Source organism: Zootoca vivipara, chromosome 7, assembly GCF_965207765.1.
Source record: "Zootoca vivipara chromosome 7, rZooViv2.hap1.1, whole genome shotgun sequence".
NCBI lineage: Eukaryota > Metazoa > Chordata > Lepidosauria > Squamata > Lacertidae > Zootoca > Zootoca vivipara.
This window is the reverse complement of record NC_142590.1, coordinates 95063456-95082223: the sequence shown is the minus strand read 5'-3', so window position 1 is coordinate 95082223 and position 18768 is coordinate 95063456. Positions and strand designations below refer to the sequence as shown.

The following is an 18768-nucleotide window of genomic DNA, read 5'->3' as shown; positions in this document are numbered from 1 at the left end:
TAAGCTGCCATCTGGCAAAGCTTTTCTGAGAAGTGAATGGGCTTTTGCCGCCTGGCCAAGAGAGTGTTGCCACGACCTCCTCAAAGACCCGCAGAGACAACTTGGCAAAGTTCTTCAGGAACAAAATTGCTCAGATTCAGGCGGACGTGGATGTGCCACGTCCAATGGAAGTGCTTCAAGCATTGCCTTTCCCATCTACACTGGATTGGTTTAGATCATTGCAGCTGGAGGATGTGGACAAGCTGCTCGAAATAGTGTGTCCCACCCACCTGTCCCCTTAGCCATTCATTCATTCATTCATTCATCCCAGGCTGGGTTACAGAATTAAAACTCAGCACTAAAAACAATGTAAAATAACTTAGAACCACAAAAGAAGGTGGGTCCTAGAAACATGCAGCTCAGGCAGGTGTCCAAAGCCAGGGCAGAGAGGAGTCTCTTCAGCATCCTCTGGAAGCTGTACAATGAGGGTGCCAGGCAAGCTTCTGGGGGGAGAGAGGGCCCAACCTGGGGGCTGCAGCTACAGAGACCACGTTCTCAGGAGCCTCTGCTCCACCCCACCCCCCAGCCTCTGAGGGCAGAGGAACTACCAAGAGATCTCAGCTCCTGAGAGGGTCTGTAGGGATGGAGGAGGCCTTGGAAACATTTAGGGCCAGAGTGGTTTAACAACTAGCATGAGCACTTTGAATTGAGCCAGGAAAGGAACTGGCAGCTGTTTTGAAACAGGGGTTAACTAGAACCCCAGCCAATAATTTGGCTGCTGCATTTTGGACCAACTGACATTTCTGGGTTGTCTTCAAGGGCAGCCCCCGAGAGAGTGCATTGCAGTAATCCAATCTGGAAGTCCAGAGCGCAGTGGCCAAATCCTCTCTGTCCAAAAGGGGTTATAGCTGGGGAAGCAGCCAGAGTTGAAAAAAGGCCCTCCTGGCCACTGAAGTCACCTGAGCCTCCAGCAACAGGGTCCAATCCAGACTGCAAACCGGCTCTTTCCAGGGCAAAGGCCATACAGGAGAGGCCGCCTCCCTACTTCCTGGGGCACATAAACATCTCAATCTTTCCAGGATCCACCTTGAGTTCCTTGGCCCACATCCAAGCCATCACTGCCTCCAGGCGCTGGTCTAGCACCTCAACCGCCTCCCTGATTCAGATGGAGGAGAGAGATAGGGCTGCCTCTCAGCTGCATATTGATGACAGTTCACTCCAGCTCTCCTGACAGCAGCTAAATATAGATGTTCAAGAACCCAGGTCCATCTTGGCTTCTGAGTGTTAGCCATAGGGGGCTGACGGGGAGTGATTCATCCTTCACGGGAGGGGGGGGAAACCACCTGCCTTGAAGGAAGTGGTGAAGCATTGCCTCCTTACAAAACACTGGCTTCCCTTTCGGGGGCAATGCGCTCAAGATGGTGATGGGGGGTCCACTTTCTGGCAGGCTTGGAGGAAGCTGATTACTTGGATCCATTCTAGTCTGGCTCCAGGGCCAATGAGGGCACTGAAACTGCCTTGGTCACCCTGGCTGATGCCATGGGCCAGGAGAAAGATGGATCCCTGAACTCTTGTTGACTTTCAATACAGATGAGCATGGGATCCTTTTGGAGCAGCTTAGGGAGGTGGGGGGCACTGGGCTTTGATGGTTCTGCTCCTGCCTCTAACTCCAAGCCCGTTTCCAGAAGGTAGTTGTGGGAGCCTGCCTGCTGTTGGTTGCCTGGCAGTTGTCCATCTTGTCCCTTGTGCTATTTGCCATCTATATGCAGCCTCTGGGAGTTTTGGAGTGAAGTCCATCAGTTTGCAGGTGATGCCCAGCTCTATCTCTTTGCTCCATCTGAATTGGGAGAGGCAGGTCGAAGGGGTAGCAGGCATGTCAAACCTGCGGCCCTCCAGATGTTTTGGCCTACAACTCCCATGATCCCTAGCTAGCAGGACCAGTGGTTGGGGAAGATGGGAATCGTAGTCCAAAACATCTGGAGGGCCGCAGGTTTGACATGCCTGGGGTAGAGCAAGGCTTGGAGGCAGCAATGGGCTGGAATTTGGCCAGTTGACTGAGGCTGAATCCTGAAGAGACAGAGGTGCTGTGTCTCCCATGCCGTGGGGGTGGGGGGGACAGGGACCGGCAAGTCCTGGATGGTCTGCAGCTTTGAAATGCTTGTGGCTTCCACATTGTCACATAAGGATGCTTTGGCCTTTGGGCTTAGAGCGCCTACCGGTATGCCTTGCTCTGGCTGGTTCTCCAGCTACGGCCCGTTTGGGGCAGAAATGACTTGGCCACTGTACTCCACACTGGTAACTTTGAGACTGGACTGTTGCAATGTGTTCTGTATGGGGCTGCTCTGGGAGATGACTCAGAACTTCAGCTGGTCCAAAACACAGCAGTTAAGATTCCTAGCTGGCCTCCCTCTTAGATCTCACATAACCCCTGTTTTAAATCAGTTGCATTGGCTGCCATTCTGTTGATGGGCCCAATTCAAGGTGCTCATTTGAGTGTTTAAACCTCAAATATCTGAAAGACCACCTTCTTCCCTTCAGGGTCTTTTCTGACAGAGGACAGGGCAGCCCTGCAGTTGTGGAACTGTCTCCCTGCAGAGCTGCATCTGACACCATCTTTCTACATCTTTTTGTAAATCCTGAATATGCACCTTTTTACGTTGGCTATTGGCACCGGAGATGTATATTTTTAGGACGCACCTTAGTTTTGTGGTTGTAGGTTGTTCTAAACTGTTTTAACATTGTGCTTTAATTCATGTGAAGTGCCTACAGACATTACACTGAACAGCGGGCAATAAATCATATATTTACATATATATAAGCTCCTTCCGTGCCCTTTTTAGCATACTGGAAAAGAAATGAAAGCAAATTCTCAGCGTGCGTGCGCGCGCGCGCACACACACACACACACCTCAGATTGCTGTTGTTGTTGTTGTTTAGTCGTTTAGTCCTGTCCGACTCTTCGTGACCCCATGGACCAGAGCACGCCAGGCATTCCTGTCTTTTCAGATTGCTATCAGGTGCATATTTTTTCTTTGTGGTTGGCTTGTGCTGTTTTCTGGTTTTGTACATAGCAGAGTGACCAAAAGAAAAAGTCAGGATTCCTCCATTCAGGACTAGACTACAGACAGAAAAGAGATGAGTGCCTCACTTGAGGAAGGAGGGGGCATGGGAAGGGGAGTAGCAGAAAGTGACAACTGATTCAGTCACCCAAAAACACTGAAACAAATTGCTTGAGACCCACAGGGCAGGTGCCACACCTGAACTACTGTAACTTGAACTGGAGAGGTGGGTTTTTATGAGGAGGAACTGGGTAGAGTGTGGTCCCCCTCATCATATGAGAACTTAACGGGGTCAGCTAACAAAGCTGAATGTTGAAAGACAAATTGAAGTACAGTGGTACTTGGGTTAAGAACAGCTTAGTTTATGAACAACTTGGATTAAGAATGCTGCAAACCCAGAAGTAGGTGCTTTGGTTTGTTAACTTTGCCTTGGAAGCAGAACATGTTCCACTTCCTGTTGGGTGTAAATTGTTTCCCCCGCTGCTGTGGGAAAGCACACCTTGGTTTAAGAACACTTTGGTTTAAGAATGGACTTCCAGAACAGTTTAAGTTCATAAACCAAGATAGCACTGTATCAGTTTTAAACTGTGGAACTCAAGGACAAAAGAAGGGCCTGCAGGACCAGGCCAATGGGGGCCCATCTAGTCCAGCACCCTGTTCTCAAGGGGCCAACTAGGGGCCCCGAGGAGAAGCCTTGCATGTGCAGGAGGACCTTAGAATCATAGATTCATCGAGTTGGAAGAGACCACAAGGGCCATCCAGTCCAACCCCCTGCCAAGCAGGAAACACCATCAAAGAGCTGCAGTTCTCTTCCCTCTCGTGGTTTCTAGCAACTGGTATTTGGGAGCACTGCTGCCTCCAGGTGTGGAAGGGCAGCAGAGCCATCCCAGCTAGGAGCCTTGGACAGACCTCTCTTCCTCCCCTTAAAGCCATCCGGGTTGGCGGCCATCCTGTGGCAGGGAGTTCTATAGCTTCACTATGTGCTGCAGAAAATGCTCTGTGGGGTCCAACTGGCTGCCCCACTGAGGGAGATCCCCTTGCAAGGCGCTGAGGCACCAAAGGAGGCAAGCGGGGGGGGGACTATGGGATGGGGGTGGCACTGTGACACAAAGTCCTTCCCTTCTGTCTGCAGAAAGACAGAGAGACAGGCAGAATGACAGGCAGAGTTGCTAATCCACCAGCTCAGGCATTCTTGGCAGGGGAGGGAGAAGGAATCCAGAAACCACAGTGGCTCAGCCTTTGTCTCCCAGGCTGGTCCTGGCCTGCCCACCACAAAGCCCAGGGCCTGAGAGGCAGAGAGGGCAACTCAGGGGCACTTCCTGCTCCTCCGGCTGGTGGGAGACGCCTGTGGCTGGGATGGCCCAGCACCTAGCAGTGGGGGGGGGCAAAGCAGCCTTGCAACGGGGGGGGGGAGAACCTGGGGTCCTGGAGCAGGCTGCAGCATTCTCCTCCTGATAGGGCTTCTCTCCTCTGCAAGCACCATGACCCTTCCTCCTCCACCAGGCTCCTCTTACTACACATGGGGAGCCAGCGAGGGCCACATCCTGACATCTGTGGGGGATCCTGGGAACGCCCCTTTGCCAAGGATGCCGGGAACTGTAGCTCTGCGAAGTCAGCACTCTTAACAAACTACGCTTCCCAGGACCTTTGGGGGCCGAGAGGGGAGGGTGCACTGGGCCCTTTTTGAGGAAGAGACCACCCCCCACATTCCACAAGGGCAGAGCACCTGCTTGGCATGCAGAAGGACCCAGGTTCAGTTCCTGGCAGCCCCTCCTGAGAGGCCTGGGAAACCCCAGGGAACTGCTGCCAGTTGGTGTAGACAGAACTGAGTGAGAAAGGCTAGTGGTCTGACTCAGGGCTTCTCTGCAATTCCCCTTTGCCTGCTCTTTCCAGGCAAAGGTCTGCACTTAAAAGCTCTGGGTCTGAGTGCTCTCTCTCTCTCTCTCTCTCTCTCTCTCTCTCTCTCTCTCTCTCTTTCTCTCTCTCTCTCTCTCTCTCTCTCTCTCTCTCTCTCTCTCTCTCTCTCTCTCTCTCTCTCTCTCTCTCTTTCTCTCTCTCTCTCTCCTTGCTCTTCTGTCAATTCAGCTTTTCAGCCCTTTTTGGTGAACTCTGAGGACTGGCGTCTTCCTTTATTGTTAGGGCCGTAACTCAAGATAGGGCAGCCAGATGAGGGGGGAAGAATAAGAAGATCGGAAACCCTCAAGAGTAAGACAGAGAGAGATGCTGCCAGTCAGTGCCTGCCAGGCAGAGCCCTCCAGGTGCTGCTGAACTACAGCTCCCGTCATCCCTGGCCACAACCCACGCAGACTGCTGCAAGCAGGGACTCCACAACACCTGGCGGTGACCCCAGCATTGGCCCCGCTGAGTGAGATGGGCCAAGGGCAGGTTCCTGTGAAGGACCAGAAGGGCCTCTTTGGACCTCCATCCCGCAGAGCAGCTGTGCGAAAGCGACCTCTGGGTGGCGCTACAGCAGTGACCCCCCCCCCACAAAAGGCTGGGCAGTTGGCCACTGGATGCGACTGTGGGCTGTCTCCTGCAGGGAGGTGGGGTCTGCCCCGACATTGAGGTCCATCCACTGCTGTTCCCCACCCCCGACCAACGGGGACCATGTCCTTTGAGGCCCCATGTCTGATGCCCGGTAGCAGCATCTCTGGGTAGGGCTGGGAAAGGCTCCCCTGCCTGAAACCCTGCGGAGCCGCTGCTGCTGCTGCCAGCCAGTGCAGGCACACTGGAGCAAGAGAGAGCCAGAGCCTGACTCGATGCAAGGCAGCTGCTCCCTCTGTTCCCACGAGGAGAGGAGAGCCGGGCAGGTGGGGCGAACATTTCTCTCAGCAAGTGCCCGTCGCGCCCACACCTGGCCTGCTCCTGGGATGCTGCTGTGCCAAGAAAGTTGGTGACTGAGCAGGAAGGTGAATCGTTCATGCCGTGGCTGCTGCCACACCTCCGCCTCTCTGGCTCCGGCCTGCCGGGAAGGAAGGAGGAAGGCGGGCAGCAGCCTGGAGGCATTCCTCAGGAGGCGCTTGACAGAGCAGCAGCATGGCCGCAGGTGAGTCCTGGCCTGCGGGACTGGCGGGGGGGGGGGGAGAGTGGGATGGGGAAGGGGTGAGCCCAGGAGGAGAGGGAGAGGGGGGCAGGCTCTGCTCCTCCCAGGCTCTCCTCAGCCCCCCTCTGCATGCCCTGGCCCCTTCTCCTCCTGCTGCTCCGGCTCCCCTCCCTGGGGATTTCAGTGGCCGCAAGCAAGGATGGCTCTGCTCTTCCACAGCTGGAGCCAGCAATGCTTCTCAGTATCGGTGGCTGGGAGAGTCCTTCTGGGCTTCCCATAATGGGCATCGAATTGGCCACTGTGAGAACAGGACGCTGGGCTAAATGGGAGCCCCTTCTGATCCAGCTGCTACAGGGCTCTTCGTAGTGTCTCATGGTTGCTAAATGGAGCCTCCATGGACAGAGGCAGTCTAGCTTAGAATTGTGGAGAGCAAGAGTGGGAGAAGGTGGCTTTGGGGGTTCTTAAGCAGAGGTTGGGTGGCCATCTGTCATGGATACTTTAGTGGTGATTCCTGCATTGCAGGGGGTTGGACTAGATGGCCCTTGGGGTCCCTTCCAACTCTATGGTCCTACCTGGGGGCTTCCCAGAAGAAGCATTCCGCTGGCCACTGAGAGAACAGAATTCGATGGGCCACAGCCTGGCCCAGCAGTCTCCGCCGATGTCCTTTTGCTCTTCCCTAGACCTGCAGCTGGCGTTCATCACTTGGCACAGCACCGAAAACAACCTGCAGCACCGCACAGCGGAGATGGGGGGCCAGCAGGTGATCGCACGGCGGGGGCAGCCCTTCACCATCACCCTCCACTTCCAGGGCCGAGGCTACCTGCACGGAGACTCCCTGCACCTGATTGCAGAGACAGGTAGGAGCAGGTGGGGAGGAGGAAGAAGAAGGGGCTTGGCCTGGGGTCTCCAACCAGCCCTGCCCTGCCAGTACTTCACCACCCCCCATGAGAGGAGAGGAGATAAAAGAGGATGAGGCAATTGCATGCAGGAGAGGGCTCTTGAAAGCTCCTAGCCAGGATAGCTCTGCTCTGCCTCCAGTCGGAGGCTGCAAATGTTTCTGCATACCAGTTGCTAGAAGCCACAGGAGGGAAGAGATCTCTGGGGCTCAAATCCTGCTTGCTGGTTTCCCACAGCCACTGGAGGCTGGACTAGGTGAGCCACTGGCCTCCTCCAAGAGGCTCTTCTTCTGGCCCCGAGCCCTCACCACGTCCAGGGCAGCACCATCCTTCCTCTCAGGAGGCCTACCCAGTGGCAAGGGACCTGCTGCAAGCCCTGGGGTCTCTTCTGGCTCCTGTGGTCTGCCTTGTCCCCTCCCTGTCTTCCATCTGGACTGCCTGGCAAATGCTGCCTGCCTGGGTGCAACCAAGCCTGATGAGGAACGGTTGAGGGAGTTGGGCATGTCTAACCTGGAAAAGAGGAGATCTGAGAGGAGATAGGAGAGCCATCTCCAAATATCTGAAGGGCTGTCACATGGAAGATGGGGGAAGCTTGTTTTCTCCTGCTCTGGATGGTAGGACTCGAACCCATGCCTTCTAGCTACAAGAAAGGAGATTCCAACATCAGGAAGAACTTTTGACAGTAAACGATTTCCCTCGGGAGGCTGTGGACTCTCCTTCCTTGGAGGTTTTTTTTTAATAGAGATTGCATGATCATTTCTCCTCTATAATCTAGTTGAGATTCCTGCATTTGACCCTTCCAACTCTACCATTTGATGATTGCTGCCCTGAGTCAACCAAGGCCATTGGAGCTCCTGGAGTGGGAAGCTCAGAGTTCTGCCTGCCAGCAGGTGCCAAGGGAGTCCCAGACCTTGGCGGAGACCCAGTGGGGTCCTATTGCCAGCAGCAGCAGCAGCAGCTGAAAGGGTCTCGTTGAGCAGCAGCGGCTGCTGCAGACAAAAGCAGGAAGCAGGGCCTCTATTTTACGTGTTCATTATTGTATTTATATCCCACCCGTTTCTCCATGGAGCTCAAGGTAGTGTCTGGCCCAAGGTCACAGCCAGTGAACTTCATGGCTTTATGGGGAATTTAACCTTCGTCTCCCAGGTCTTAGTCCTCCTCTAATCCCCACAACAGCATCCCTGTGTGGTAGGTTAGACTGAGACAGGAAGTGACTGGCCCCGAAGGTCACCTCGTGAATGTCATGGTTAAGTGTGGGGTCTTGAACCCTCTTCCAGGTCCTGTCTCTGTTGCTCTAGTGCAGTAGACAGCATGGGGAGGGGGCACGATGGCCCACCAAGGGCAGCCTCTGCGGGCAAGCCAGTTCCCACCTTCTGTGATGGCAGCTCCCTTGCAGTCCAACCGGGCCAGCTCTTCCTGGCTGCTCAATGCCCCGTTGGGCTGCCTTGAACTGGCCTGACCCCCTGCGAGAGACCCTCCAGCTCCCCTTGACTCCCCCCTGACTCTGCAGGGCCTCAGCCAGACCAGCAGGCGGGGACACAATCCATCTTCCCGGTGGGGCCAGGACAGCCGGACTCGAAGCGCGCCTGGAGAGCCACCGCCAGCGCCGCCAGCGGGCCCCGATCCACAGACGTCGTTGTCCGGCCTCCGGCTGGGGCACCCATTGGGCGTTACCAGCTGAAGATCCGAGTCGACTCCGACCACACCTCCAAGTTCTACTACCTGGGGGACTTCATCCTGCTCTTCAATGCCTGGTGCCCAGGTAGGGGGTGGAGGGCCCTTGGGGCGGTTGGGTTTTAATGGGTAGGAGAGGAGATATTAATGGCAATTTACCCCTCTAGGCCCCCTCTCTAATTGTATTTCTGCCTATCAGCAACGCAGCTCTGTGGACTCTGCCCCTTCTCATGCTCACTAGCAAGAACAGGCATGTGTTAGCTTGGGCTGCTAATCTCCCCCATCCCTGCCAGGCCCCCCCCCCCAATGTTTGGCTTTGCTCAGCCTTGCAGCGGAAGAGTCCTGGGTCTGCATCTGGGGGCAGGGGCTTGTAGCATCTCCCTTGGACCTTGGAGCATTGGGGGGCTTTCCTGGGCCTGGAGGGGAGTGGGGCCAGTGCACCCATGAGGCAAGGGGAGGCAACTGCCTCAGGCAGCAGGATCCACAGGGGCAGCAGACTCTGATGTAGATCTTGATTCTTCCATTCTTCCTGAAATGAAGCTTGGAGGTGAAGCTGGGTCCCAGGAGGGGAAGGAACCTCAGAAGAGCCTGCTGGATCAGGCCAAGGGCCCACCTGGCCCACATCCCGTTGTCACTGTGGCCAACCAGATGCTCCAATTGGGGAAGCCCACAAGCAGGACCAGAGTGCGAGGGCAGCCCCCTCCCCTCCTGCGCTTTCCAGCAACAGGCATTCAGGAGCATTGCTGTCCCCAGCTGTGGAGGCAGAGCAGAGCCAGCCTGGCTAGTGGCCCTCGAGAGCCCGCTCTCTCCTCCTGGCCTAATCCTTTCTCCAGGCCCTCCAAGTGGGTGGCCATCACTGCCTCCTGGAGGAGGGGCTTCCATACTCTGACCTGTCCCCCTGCCCTGCCTCTCAGATGATGACGTCTACCTGGAGAGCGAGCTGGAGAGGGAGGAGTACATCCTGAACGAGCAGGGCCTCATCTACCAGGGAAACAAGGACTGGATCCGCCCAGTGCCCTGGAACTTTGGGCAGGCAAGTACCTAAGGCAAACCCCAGTGCCGGATCAGGCCAATGACTCATCTAGTCCCATTCCCAGTGGGAAGCCCAAACAAGCAGCTCCTGAGACCAACCACCTTCCCCCACTCTTGTTGACTACACTAAGGTAGAGTGGCTCTATCCAGGGAAGCTCCACTTAGGGTTGTGCTGCAGCAGGCGCAGCCTCCCCTAGGGCTGGCTAAAGATGGGGCTCTGAAGGCATGACTGGACTTCCAGCTGACCTCTCCATCCCTGACCACTGGCCTGGCTGAGGCAGCTGGGAGTTGGAGTCCAGCAAGTGGTGGGGGGGGGGAGCCACAAGCCCCAGCCAGACAAGGCCCAGCCCTCCCTCCCTCCTCCAGTTCCCCTTGGCCCCTGCCCAGAAGAAGAATCCGGCCAGGCCAAGCCAAAGAGCAGCCTGCATTTGTCCGAGTTTGCTTATGTCAGGCCATTGCTCCATCTAGCTTATTATTGCCCACACTGGCTGGCAGCAGCAGCAGCTCTCTGAGATTTCAGTCAGGAGTCTCTCCTAGCCCCACCTGGAGCAGGTGCCAGACCAGCTGAGCTGGATCCTTCTATCTCCTCTTCCTCTGCAGTTTGAGGAGGGCATTGTGGGCATCTGCCTGAAGCTGCTGGACAGGAGCCTGCACTTCTTGCACGACCCAGGCAGGGATTGCTCCTTGCGCAACAGCCCTGTCTACATCAGCCGGGTGCTGAGCGCCATGGTAAGAGCTGTTGGGACTCAGGGTGGGGCTGGTGGGACCTTGTGGGATGTGGGCCCAAAGCAGTTGGCTGGACTTGCCCTCAGCCAGGAGACAGTGCAATGGAGCATGCGCAAGAGGCGTGGCCTTCCCCATGCCCCACGCCAGCCAGCCAGGAATTCAGTGTACAGGCTGTTCCACATGGGCTTGCCGTAGCTTATTTCACTCATAAATCACTTCCCAAGCAGCACCTTGAAGCCATTTCACAACACAGCAAAAACCATTAAAAACCCATTAAAATGAAAAACAACTGCATGTACACAAACACTTTTCCTTCCCCTGGAAAGAGCAGGCGCATGGCAGGAGTGCTCCAGGCGACTGGGGGCCATGCTCTGAGAGGCTCCTGTTTCAACTGCTGCAATGCATTGTGGGTAGATAGGGCTGCCCTTGCAAGAAGCAGCTGCCAGAACATTCACTGGTTTGAGACTCCGTTCTGTCTGAAACAAAAGGTTTGGTGACCCAATTCCTCTCCAAGTGACAGGTAATGACATAGGCTGAGGCGGACAGGACAGCTCACTCTATGATTTAACCCCTTCATGAACTAATTAGCTTCAAGCACGCTAGAGTTATATGAGGCTGCAACTCGACAAGGGGCAAGTTCAAAGTACTTTGGGAGGCTCAGTCGAGTGGCCGTGAGCTTGGCTGTGCCTGGAGGGGCCCTCTGGCACTCATGGGGCTGCCTCCCCCCTCCCCCCTCCAGATCAACAGCAACGATGACAATGGGGTCCTCCTGGGCAACTGGAGCGAGGACTATTCTGGGGGCGTCCGCCCCACTGAGTGGAGTGGCAGCATCGCCATCCTGACCCAGTGGGACCGCAGCGGGGGCCGGCCGGTCAAGTATGGGCAGTGCTGGGTCTTTGCCGCCGTGATGTGCACAGGTAGGGACGGGGAGCAATGCATGCTGGGAGCAACTCCCCAGGGAAAGGTGGAGGCCTCTGCTTCACCTGCAAAGCCAGAAGGGAGAGTGCGGAGGGGACTGTCCGGCTACTATTTGTCAAGATCCTTGTGTAATGAGGAGTAGCTGTTTTTGGAATAGGAAAGTGATAAGTTGCATTTGGGAACACGAACTTCCTCACCTAGCAAGGAATTTAAGAAACACAGCTTTTTTTCCTGACTGCAAACTTGTGGAGAGCTTGGTACTTAAGGGGAGGTGGACAATGGAGGGGGGGGCAAGTAGCAAAACACAGGGCGACTTTAAATACCATCGGTGAAAGCAGATGGCCTACCTGGGCCAAAGGGAGAGGCAGGTTTTCCTTAGGGGGAAAAACGGGGGGTGGGCCAGCCAAGTAGTAGGCTGGAGAAATGGACCCCCAAGTCCCCTCTGATGCACACACAGAGAGAGACTTAACTCTTGGGGCCCAGAGACTGGGCAGATATGGGGGTCCCTGTAAGAGCCTCACCCCAGCTGCTTTTTCACTGCAAGCTGAAGCTGCTGCTGCTTCTCACTATTAACATGCTCAGAGGCTAGTTACAGGAGCCAAGTGCAGGATCCCGGCAGAATTGGCACAGCCATCCCTTCTCTGGGGGGGAGAGGGGAAAACAGCAGCACTTGGTTCCACCAGCAGAAGCTGAAGGGCAGCGGGTGGGGAGGGGTCACAGCTGCCCAGGACGCCACCCAGCTGCACCCTCCTCTCCCCAGTGCTGCGATGCCTTGGGATCCCTTCACGGGTGGTGACCAACTTCGACTCGGGGCACGAGAAGGACGGGAACCTGATTATTGATGTCTTCTATGACAAGGCCGGGCACCTCCTGCCCACAGAGAGCAAGGACAGCATCTGGTGAGATGGGGCTGCCTCCTGGGGGCCCCTCCCCCCGACTGCCAAATCCCCTCCCCCCCGACTGCCCCAGAGCGCATGAAGGCCCCTTCTTCTCTGCATCATGTGATGGAGGGAGGACCACCATGACTCAGGGGCTCCTTCCCAGGGATGGAGTGAGGCAAGGGCTTTCCTATCCTATTCCTGCATTGCAAGGGGTTGGACAAAATGACCTCTGTGACCCCCCCATGATGACCCCAGAGATGCATCTTACCACAAACCACACCCCTCCCAGCTAGCGAGACCACCTCTTTGGGCTCTGCTTGTCTTCTGCTGCAGGAACTTCCACGTGTGGAATGAGTGCTGGATGGCACGGAGAGACCTTCCCCCAGGCTACCATGGCTGGCAGGTCCTGGATGCCACCCCCCAGGAGCGCAGTAATGGTGAGTTTCCTTCGCTCCTCCTTCCAGCCTGGCCTAGGCTTGGCCTGACTGCTTTCCCATCATGCCTCACTGTGTCTCTGGGGGACCTTGGTGCGCCAGGGGCAGCTCCATGAAGACGCTGAGCCAGGGTGTGGAAGCTGTGAAAAAGGCAAACGTCATGCTACAGATCTTTAGGGAAGGAACTGAAAATAAAACTCCCAGTAATCTAAGGTGAGACCACATTTGGAGTACTATGTACAATCCTGGTCACCGAAAGGATATTGTGGAGTTGGAAAAGGGTCAGAAAAGGGCGAGTGAAATGATCAAGGGGGTGGAGAATCTCCCCTATGAAAGAAGGGCAGGGGTATGGATGGATCGGGTGCTCGGGTCCAGTTTGTGGACTCCCAGAGGTGCTCAGGTCCAGTTTGTGGACTCCCAGAAAAGGCATCTGGGCAGCCACTGTGAGAACAGGATGCTGACCTAGATGGGCCCCTGGACTGATCCAGCCCTGACGTTTCTCTTCCCTCCTGGCAGGGCTATACTGCTGTGGGCCAGCCCCTGTCAGAGCCATCCGGGAGGGAGAGCTGGACCTGCGCTTTGATGCCCCCTTTGTGTTCTCCATGGTGAATGCTGACCGCGTGGCTTGGCTGCTGGACGGGGCAAGGAAGGAGAAGCTCCAGTGGGACACCAGGGCTGTTGGGAACAACATCAGCACCAAATGCGTTGGGAGCGATGAGCGGGAAGACATCACCAGCGCCTACAAATATCCAGAAGGTAGGGAGGTGGAGGAACCCATCCTGCACCTGGCCAGCTGGCCTGACTCAGAAGTTGTCATCCGGATTCACCATTCCTGCAAGTGGTTACAGAGGAGCAGAACAGATTGTTCTGGCCTGGAGACAGAGCCGGTGGAGAGGCCTCTTGGCCAGCAGGCCCCTAAATTGCAGGGTGCAATTCCCTCATCTGAAGGCTGTGAAATTCTCAGCCAGCATGTCTGATCCTGCTTGTGATGGTGGCAGCAAAGCGCCTTTCGTGGCTGGGGCAGAGAGAAAGGCAGGAAGCTAAGAGGCTGCCGCAAGCACCACGCGGGCGAGCCTGAGGGTTGCTGCACTGTCAAGGCAGTTGGCTGGGGTTGGGCTTTGTGGCGCATGATTCTTCTTGTGATTGGGTCTTCGAGGGCCTGGGGCCACAGGGCGGAAGCTGGCGCTGCAGAAAACCTCCAGCAGGTGGAGCACCAGCCTCAGAGCACCAGCTGGGAGCAGCTTCTTGGCCACTAAACAGCAGCTGCAAAATGCCTGCAAAAAGATCCACATGGAACCACAGTGGGGTCATCTGGAGTCCCTTGTCAGCAATATGCTGGTGACACACAGCTGTCCTTTACGCCAGCAGGTGGCCAGTGGAAGTGCTGGACTATTGTCTTGCCTTGATAATGGACCGGATGAGCACCAGCCAACTGAAGTTCACTCTGGATCAGGGCGGTTCCCTAGACTGGATGGCTGGGAGGTGGCCTTGATGGGGTGGGTACACAACTTGGGGGAACGTCCGGATCAGGTGGCCTCAGTGGCCTGGAGTGCTTTCCATCAGCTTCATCTGGTGGCCCAGCTGCGCCCTTATCTTCTGTTGTCAATGCTCTGGTAACCTCTAGGTTAGACGACTGCAACACATTATAGGTGGGGCTGCCTCTGATGAGAGTTCAGAAACTTCATCTGGTGCAGAAGGGAGCGGCCAGGTTGCTCACTGGGGAAAGATGGTTTCAGTATATGATGCCAATCCTGGCCCAACTGCCCTGGCTGCCAATTTGTTTCCAGACCCAATTCAAAGTGCTGGTGCTGACCTATAAAGCCTTCAATAGCTCAGGATATGACCAACCTGGACCCTGCGATCATCCTCCGAGGCCATTCTTCATGTGACTCCTCCGCAAGAGGTCCGGAGGGTGGCTACATGAGAATGGACCTTTTCTGCAGTGGCTCCCTGCTTGTAGAATGCTCCCCCCAGGGAGTCCTGCCTGGCGCCTTCGTTACATGTCTTTAGGTGTTAGGCAGAAAAATCCCTCTTCTCCCAGGCCTTAGGCTGGTTAAACAATCTATGGCTTTTTAAAAGTGTTTGTTACTGGTTTTTCTGCTTTTTTTTGTTACGTTATGTATTTTGTGTTTTCGTTTTGTATCTTAATGCTGTAAAAACCACCCTGTGATTTTTGGGTGAAGGGCGGACAGTTTATAAATTTAATAAGTAAATAGGTAAAGGTAAAGGGACCCCTGACCATTAGGTCCAGTCGGGACCGACTCTGGGGTTGCGCGCTCATCTCGCATTATTGGCCGAGGTAGCCAGCGTATAGCTTCCAGGTCATGTGGCCAGCATGACAAAGCCGCTTCTGACAAACCAGAGCAGCACACGGAAACGCCGTTTACCTTCCCGCTGTAGCGGTTCCTATTTATCTACTTGCATTTTGATGTGCTTTCGAACTGCTAGGTTGGCAGGAGCTGGGACCAAGCAACGGGAGCTCACCCCGTCACAGGGATTCGAACCGCCGACCTTTTGATCAGCAAGCCCTAGGCTCAGTGGTTTAACCACAGCGCCACCTGGGTCCCTAATAAGTAAATAGAATAACATAAATAAATTCAGGGCGGCTAACCCTGCTAGTTCTGCTCTTCCTCCCTGGTGAGAGACTAGAACGCAATTCCAGTTGCTGGAAGCCACAGGAGGGAAGGGGGCTGCTCTTGTGCTCAAGGGTCCTGCTTGCTGGTTTCCCCTTGGGGCATCTGCTTGGCCCCTGTGAGAAGAGGAGGCTGGACTAGGAGGGCCTGATCCTGCAAGGGTCATCTTATGCAGACTGCAAGTAGGCTAGCAGAGATCTGGTGCCTCTGATGGCTCTCAAACTCCCCTCCCCGCCCTCAGCCAAGCTCTGGATGGGGGTGGGGGGGTGCCTCACCCCGTGTACTCACTGGCCTTGCCTTGTCCTTCCTTTCTCCCCCCAGGCTCCTCGGCAGAGCGCCGCATATTCCTGAAGGCTCTTGGCCAGAGGCAGCCGCTCAGCCCCCCAGTGCGATACAGGTCAGGAGTCCTTCCAGTTGCGTTCTCTGCCCCTGTGGACGACAGCTTCCGGGAGCCGCCAGCCACGGTCCAAACCTCCCTGAGGCTCCGGCTGGTGGAGAGTCCTGAGGTGGGCCAGGACATCCAGCTGGTGTTGGCGGCCTGCAACCTGGAGTTTGCCCACAAGGAGCTCAAGCTGAGCCTCAGCGCCCAGGCTGTGCTGCATGATGGCCACCCACGGCCGCCCTTCTGGCAGGAGACCCTGTACCTCTCCCTCCGCCCCAAGGAAGGTAAGGCCAGCTGATCGGGAGCTGGGCAGGCCTCCCAAGGCAAAGGAGTGCCGTCCTCCTCTGACACGGGCCTCTTTGCAGAGAAGGAGCTTCCCTGGAGGATCTCCTACCAGCAGTATGGGCAGCAGCTGGGAGAGGATAAGCAGCTTCGCATCATTGCGCTGGGCGAGGAGAACACCACCTGGCAGAAGACCCTGGCAGAGAAGACCATCACCATGGCCAGCCCCAGCCTGGACATCCATGTAGGCACATAACCTCTGGGTTGGCGGGGGGGGTAGTGGGCTGCTTGCCTGGGAGATGGGCAGCTACCGTGGGGTCCAGTGAAAGTTTTCCAAAGGCTCTGTTCCTGGGGGCAAAGGAGCCAAGACACATGACCGGCTCCCTCCTTGGCCCATACGTCTGCACCTTATGTGGTTTGGGTGGGGAACTAGGCAAAGAGAGGGCTGGGGGTGGGCAACTGTCCCAAAGAGCCACCCTCCCTTCTGCTCTAACCACTTGGTCCTTGGCACAGGTGTTGGCCTCCGTGGTGGTGAACCAGCCCTTCCCGATCCAGGTGGTGTTTGCCAATCCCCTTTCAGTGCCCGTGCACAGCTGCATCTTGACCATGGAAGGCAGTGGGCTGGTGAAGGGCCAGCCCCAGATACAGTGAGTAAGGGGGCAGGGGGCGGGTAGGCGGATTGCAAGACATCCCTCCAGGCGCCCACATGCAGGGGGGGAACAGAGTTCCACAATCCCATCCTTGGCAGCAAAATTTAAAATGGCAGACTGTAAAACTTTGTTCAGGCAACAACTTTGGAAGGAAGTAAAAGAAGACTGGCTTACTTTATAAGCATGCACTGGATCACAGCAACAGCAGTAATAAAAGCTATGTAAGCAAATACTTACATTGACAGTATAACCAGCTGGCATCTGCCTGGCACAGGCGACATCTGCCCTCTTTGATGGTCAAAGGAAGAGAGAGGAAGTGGAAGTACTCTATGCTCCTCCCTCTCCAAGAGAGGAGGGGAAGTGGCATCACACAGAGCCCTCTCTACCAATTGCATTTCTATGGTCTGAGTCTCTGCCTGTCAGCAATACATCTCTGTGGTCTTTTGTTAGGTTTGGCTGCTACTTTCTCACAGGGGGCTTTGGGGGGGGCAAAGGGGGCAGTGGAAGCTTCCACTCCCAGCGCTTGATCTCCTGGAGGAAGTGCAGGCCAAAGGATGATTGTTCACAGTTCTGCACCTCTGCCTTTTGGAAGATCTTTGGGGCAGGCTCCTTCCCCCTGGTGTGTGTGTGTGTGTGTGTGTGTGTGTGTGTGTGTGTGTGAATGTGCGAATGTGCACGTGGCCCCTTCCCCTTCCCCGTGCAATATCAGCTCTGGAGCCATTTCTGAGCAGGAGCATCCCTGGAAGTCAAGGGCCCAGCAATACATTCCGTTGCCTCTCTGGCACCGTGAAACTACAAACAGCAGATAGACCTACGAGCAGGAAAAGATATTCACAATGTGCTGAAAGAGTCTTTAGAAAAAAAGGAATAAGCAACCATACAAACTGGAAGATTTATCGTCCTTTCTGATTTACAAGAGCCCTTTCTGATTTACAGGAGCGTAGCATTGGGGGCCAAGGCCTTTATTGCCAGTCAGGGAGGGAGATGCTGTATTTTGTCGTGAAGGGGGGAGGAGGAGGAGGAGGAGGAGGAGGAGGAGGAGGAGGAGGAGGAAGAAGAAGAAGAAGAAGAAGAAGAAGAAGAAGAAGAAGAAGAAGAAGAAGAAGAAGAAGAAGAAGAAGAAGAAGAAGACCCTCTCCCACAGGGACCTTCTCTTTGGTCAAGAAGTTTGGATGGCCACCTGTCAGGGACAGAATCATAGAATTGTAGAGTTGGAAGGGACCCCTGAGGGTCATCTAGTCCAACCACCTGCAATTCCGAATCTCAACTAAAGCATCCTTGATGACAGATTATTTATTTGTTTTCTCCACTTCAGTGGGTTGGACTAAATGACTCTTAGGGTCCCTTCCAGCTTTACACTGCTATGATGTATGCCTCCTTGGCCCTGTGAGTGCCCCCACCTCCCCCCCACCCCTGGCCATTTGGGGCTCATCACTGCCTCAGAGCTGTGCCGGTCCCTTTGGTCTCCTCTTTGCCAGGCTCTTCTTCTCTTTGCAGGTTGGGGCCCCTGGGCCCCCGGAAGCAGACCAGTGTCCGGCTCCAGCTGACGCCCTACAAGAGCGGCCCCCGGCAGCTGCACGTCACACTCAAGAGCAGCCAGTTCCCCCCAGTCAAGGGCCACAAGCAGCTGCAAGTGGCCCCCCGCTCGGGATGGAGGTGTCGCAGGGACTGACTAAGCCGGGACCCCTGGCAGCGCCTCAAGGGCCACGACTGCTCAGACCCCCTCTGTCCCCTCCTATAAAAGTCTGCATTCCCACCCATCGCCGCCGCCTCGCCGCCGGTTCCTTCTGCCGCCGCAGACCCCCGCCTCTCCCCGTCCAGGAAGGGGGCGGGAAGCGCAGGCAGCAGCCCTTCCCGGGAAGACTCCTCGCTATCCTGCGCCCCTGTCCCGCGCAGACACACCGTCGCTGGTGGAGATTGAGACGCTTAATCGTTCGATCAATGTCATAAAAATCTGCGGCTTACAAAGAGAATAAAACAATTATTAGGTTGTCAGTAAGAGCAAATCTTTAGAACAAAAAATCGGCAATAAACTATCGCGTGTGCACAGGCTTTCCTGAACCAGAATGTCTTGCGCACCCTCCTCTCCCCAGTGATGCGAGAGAGGGCGGCGAAGGCGCCTGCCTGAGGTCAAGGGGCAGGGAGTTCCAGAGGGTAAATGCTGCCGCACTAAGAGATC

General features: G+C 55.6%; 1 protein-coding gene across 1 annotated transcript; it reads left to right on the top strand.

Annotated features, from left to right (window-relative positions):
- The first annotated feature begins 6681 nt into the window (after positions 1–6681).
- TGM5 (transglutaminase 5) lies at positions 6682–18584 on the top strand. Its single transcript, XM_060277507.2, has 12 exons — positions 6682–6938; positions 8488–8739; positions 9566–9684; positions 10284–10412; positions 11149–11326; positions 12088–12226; positions 12542–12645; positions 13159–13398; positions 15597–15941; positions 16023–16183; positions 16453–16586; positions 18087–18584. The coding sequence occupies exons 1-12, from the start codon at positions 6707–6709 to the stop codon at positions 18259–18261; spliced, it is 2208 nt and encodes a 735-aa protein (XP_060133490.2). The 5' UTR covers positions 6682–6706; the 3' UTR covers positions 18262–18584.
- Positions 18585–18768: the final 184 nt, after the last annotated feature.

Bases quoted from the DNA above. Each gene is read 5' to 3' on its own strand.
- TGM5 (XM_060277507.2), top strand. From the start codon at position 6,707: ATGGGCCACAGCCTGGCCCAGCAGTCTCCGCCGATGTCCTTTTGCTCT. The intron at 6,939-8,487 runs GTAGGAGCAGGT...CTGACTCTGCAG, and splicing joins GCACCTGATTGCAGAGACAG to GGCCTCAGCCAGACCAGCAG. The intron at 10,413-11,148 runs GTAAGAGCTGTT...TCCCCCCTCCAG, and splicing joins GCCGGGTGCTGAGCGCCATG to ATCAACAGCAACGATGACAA.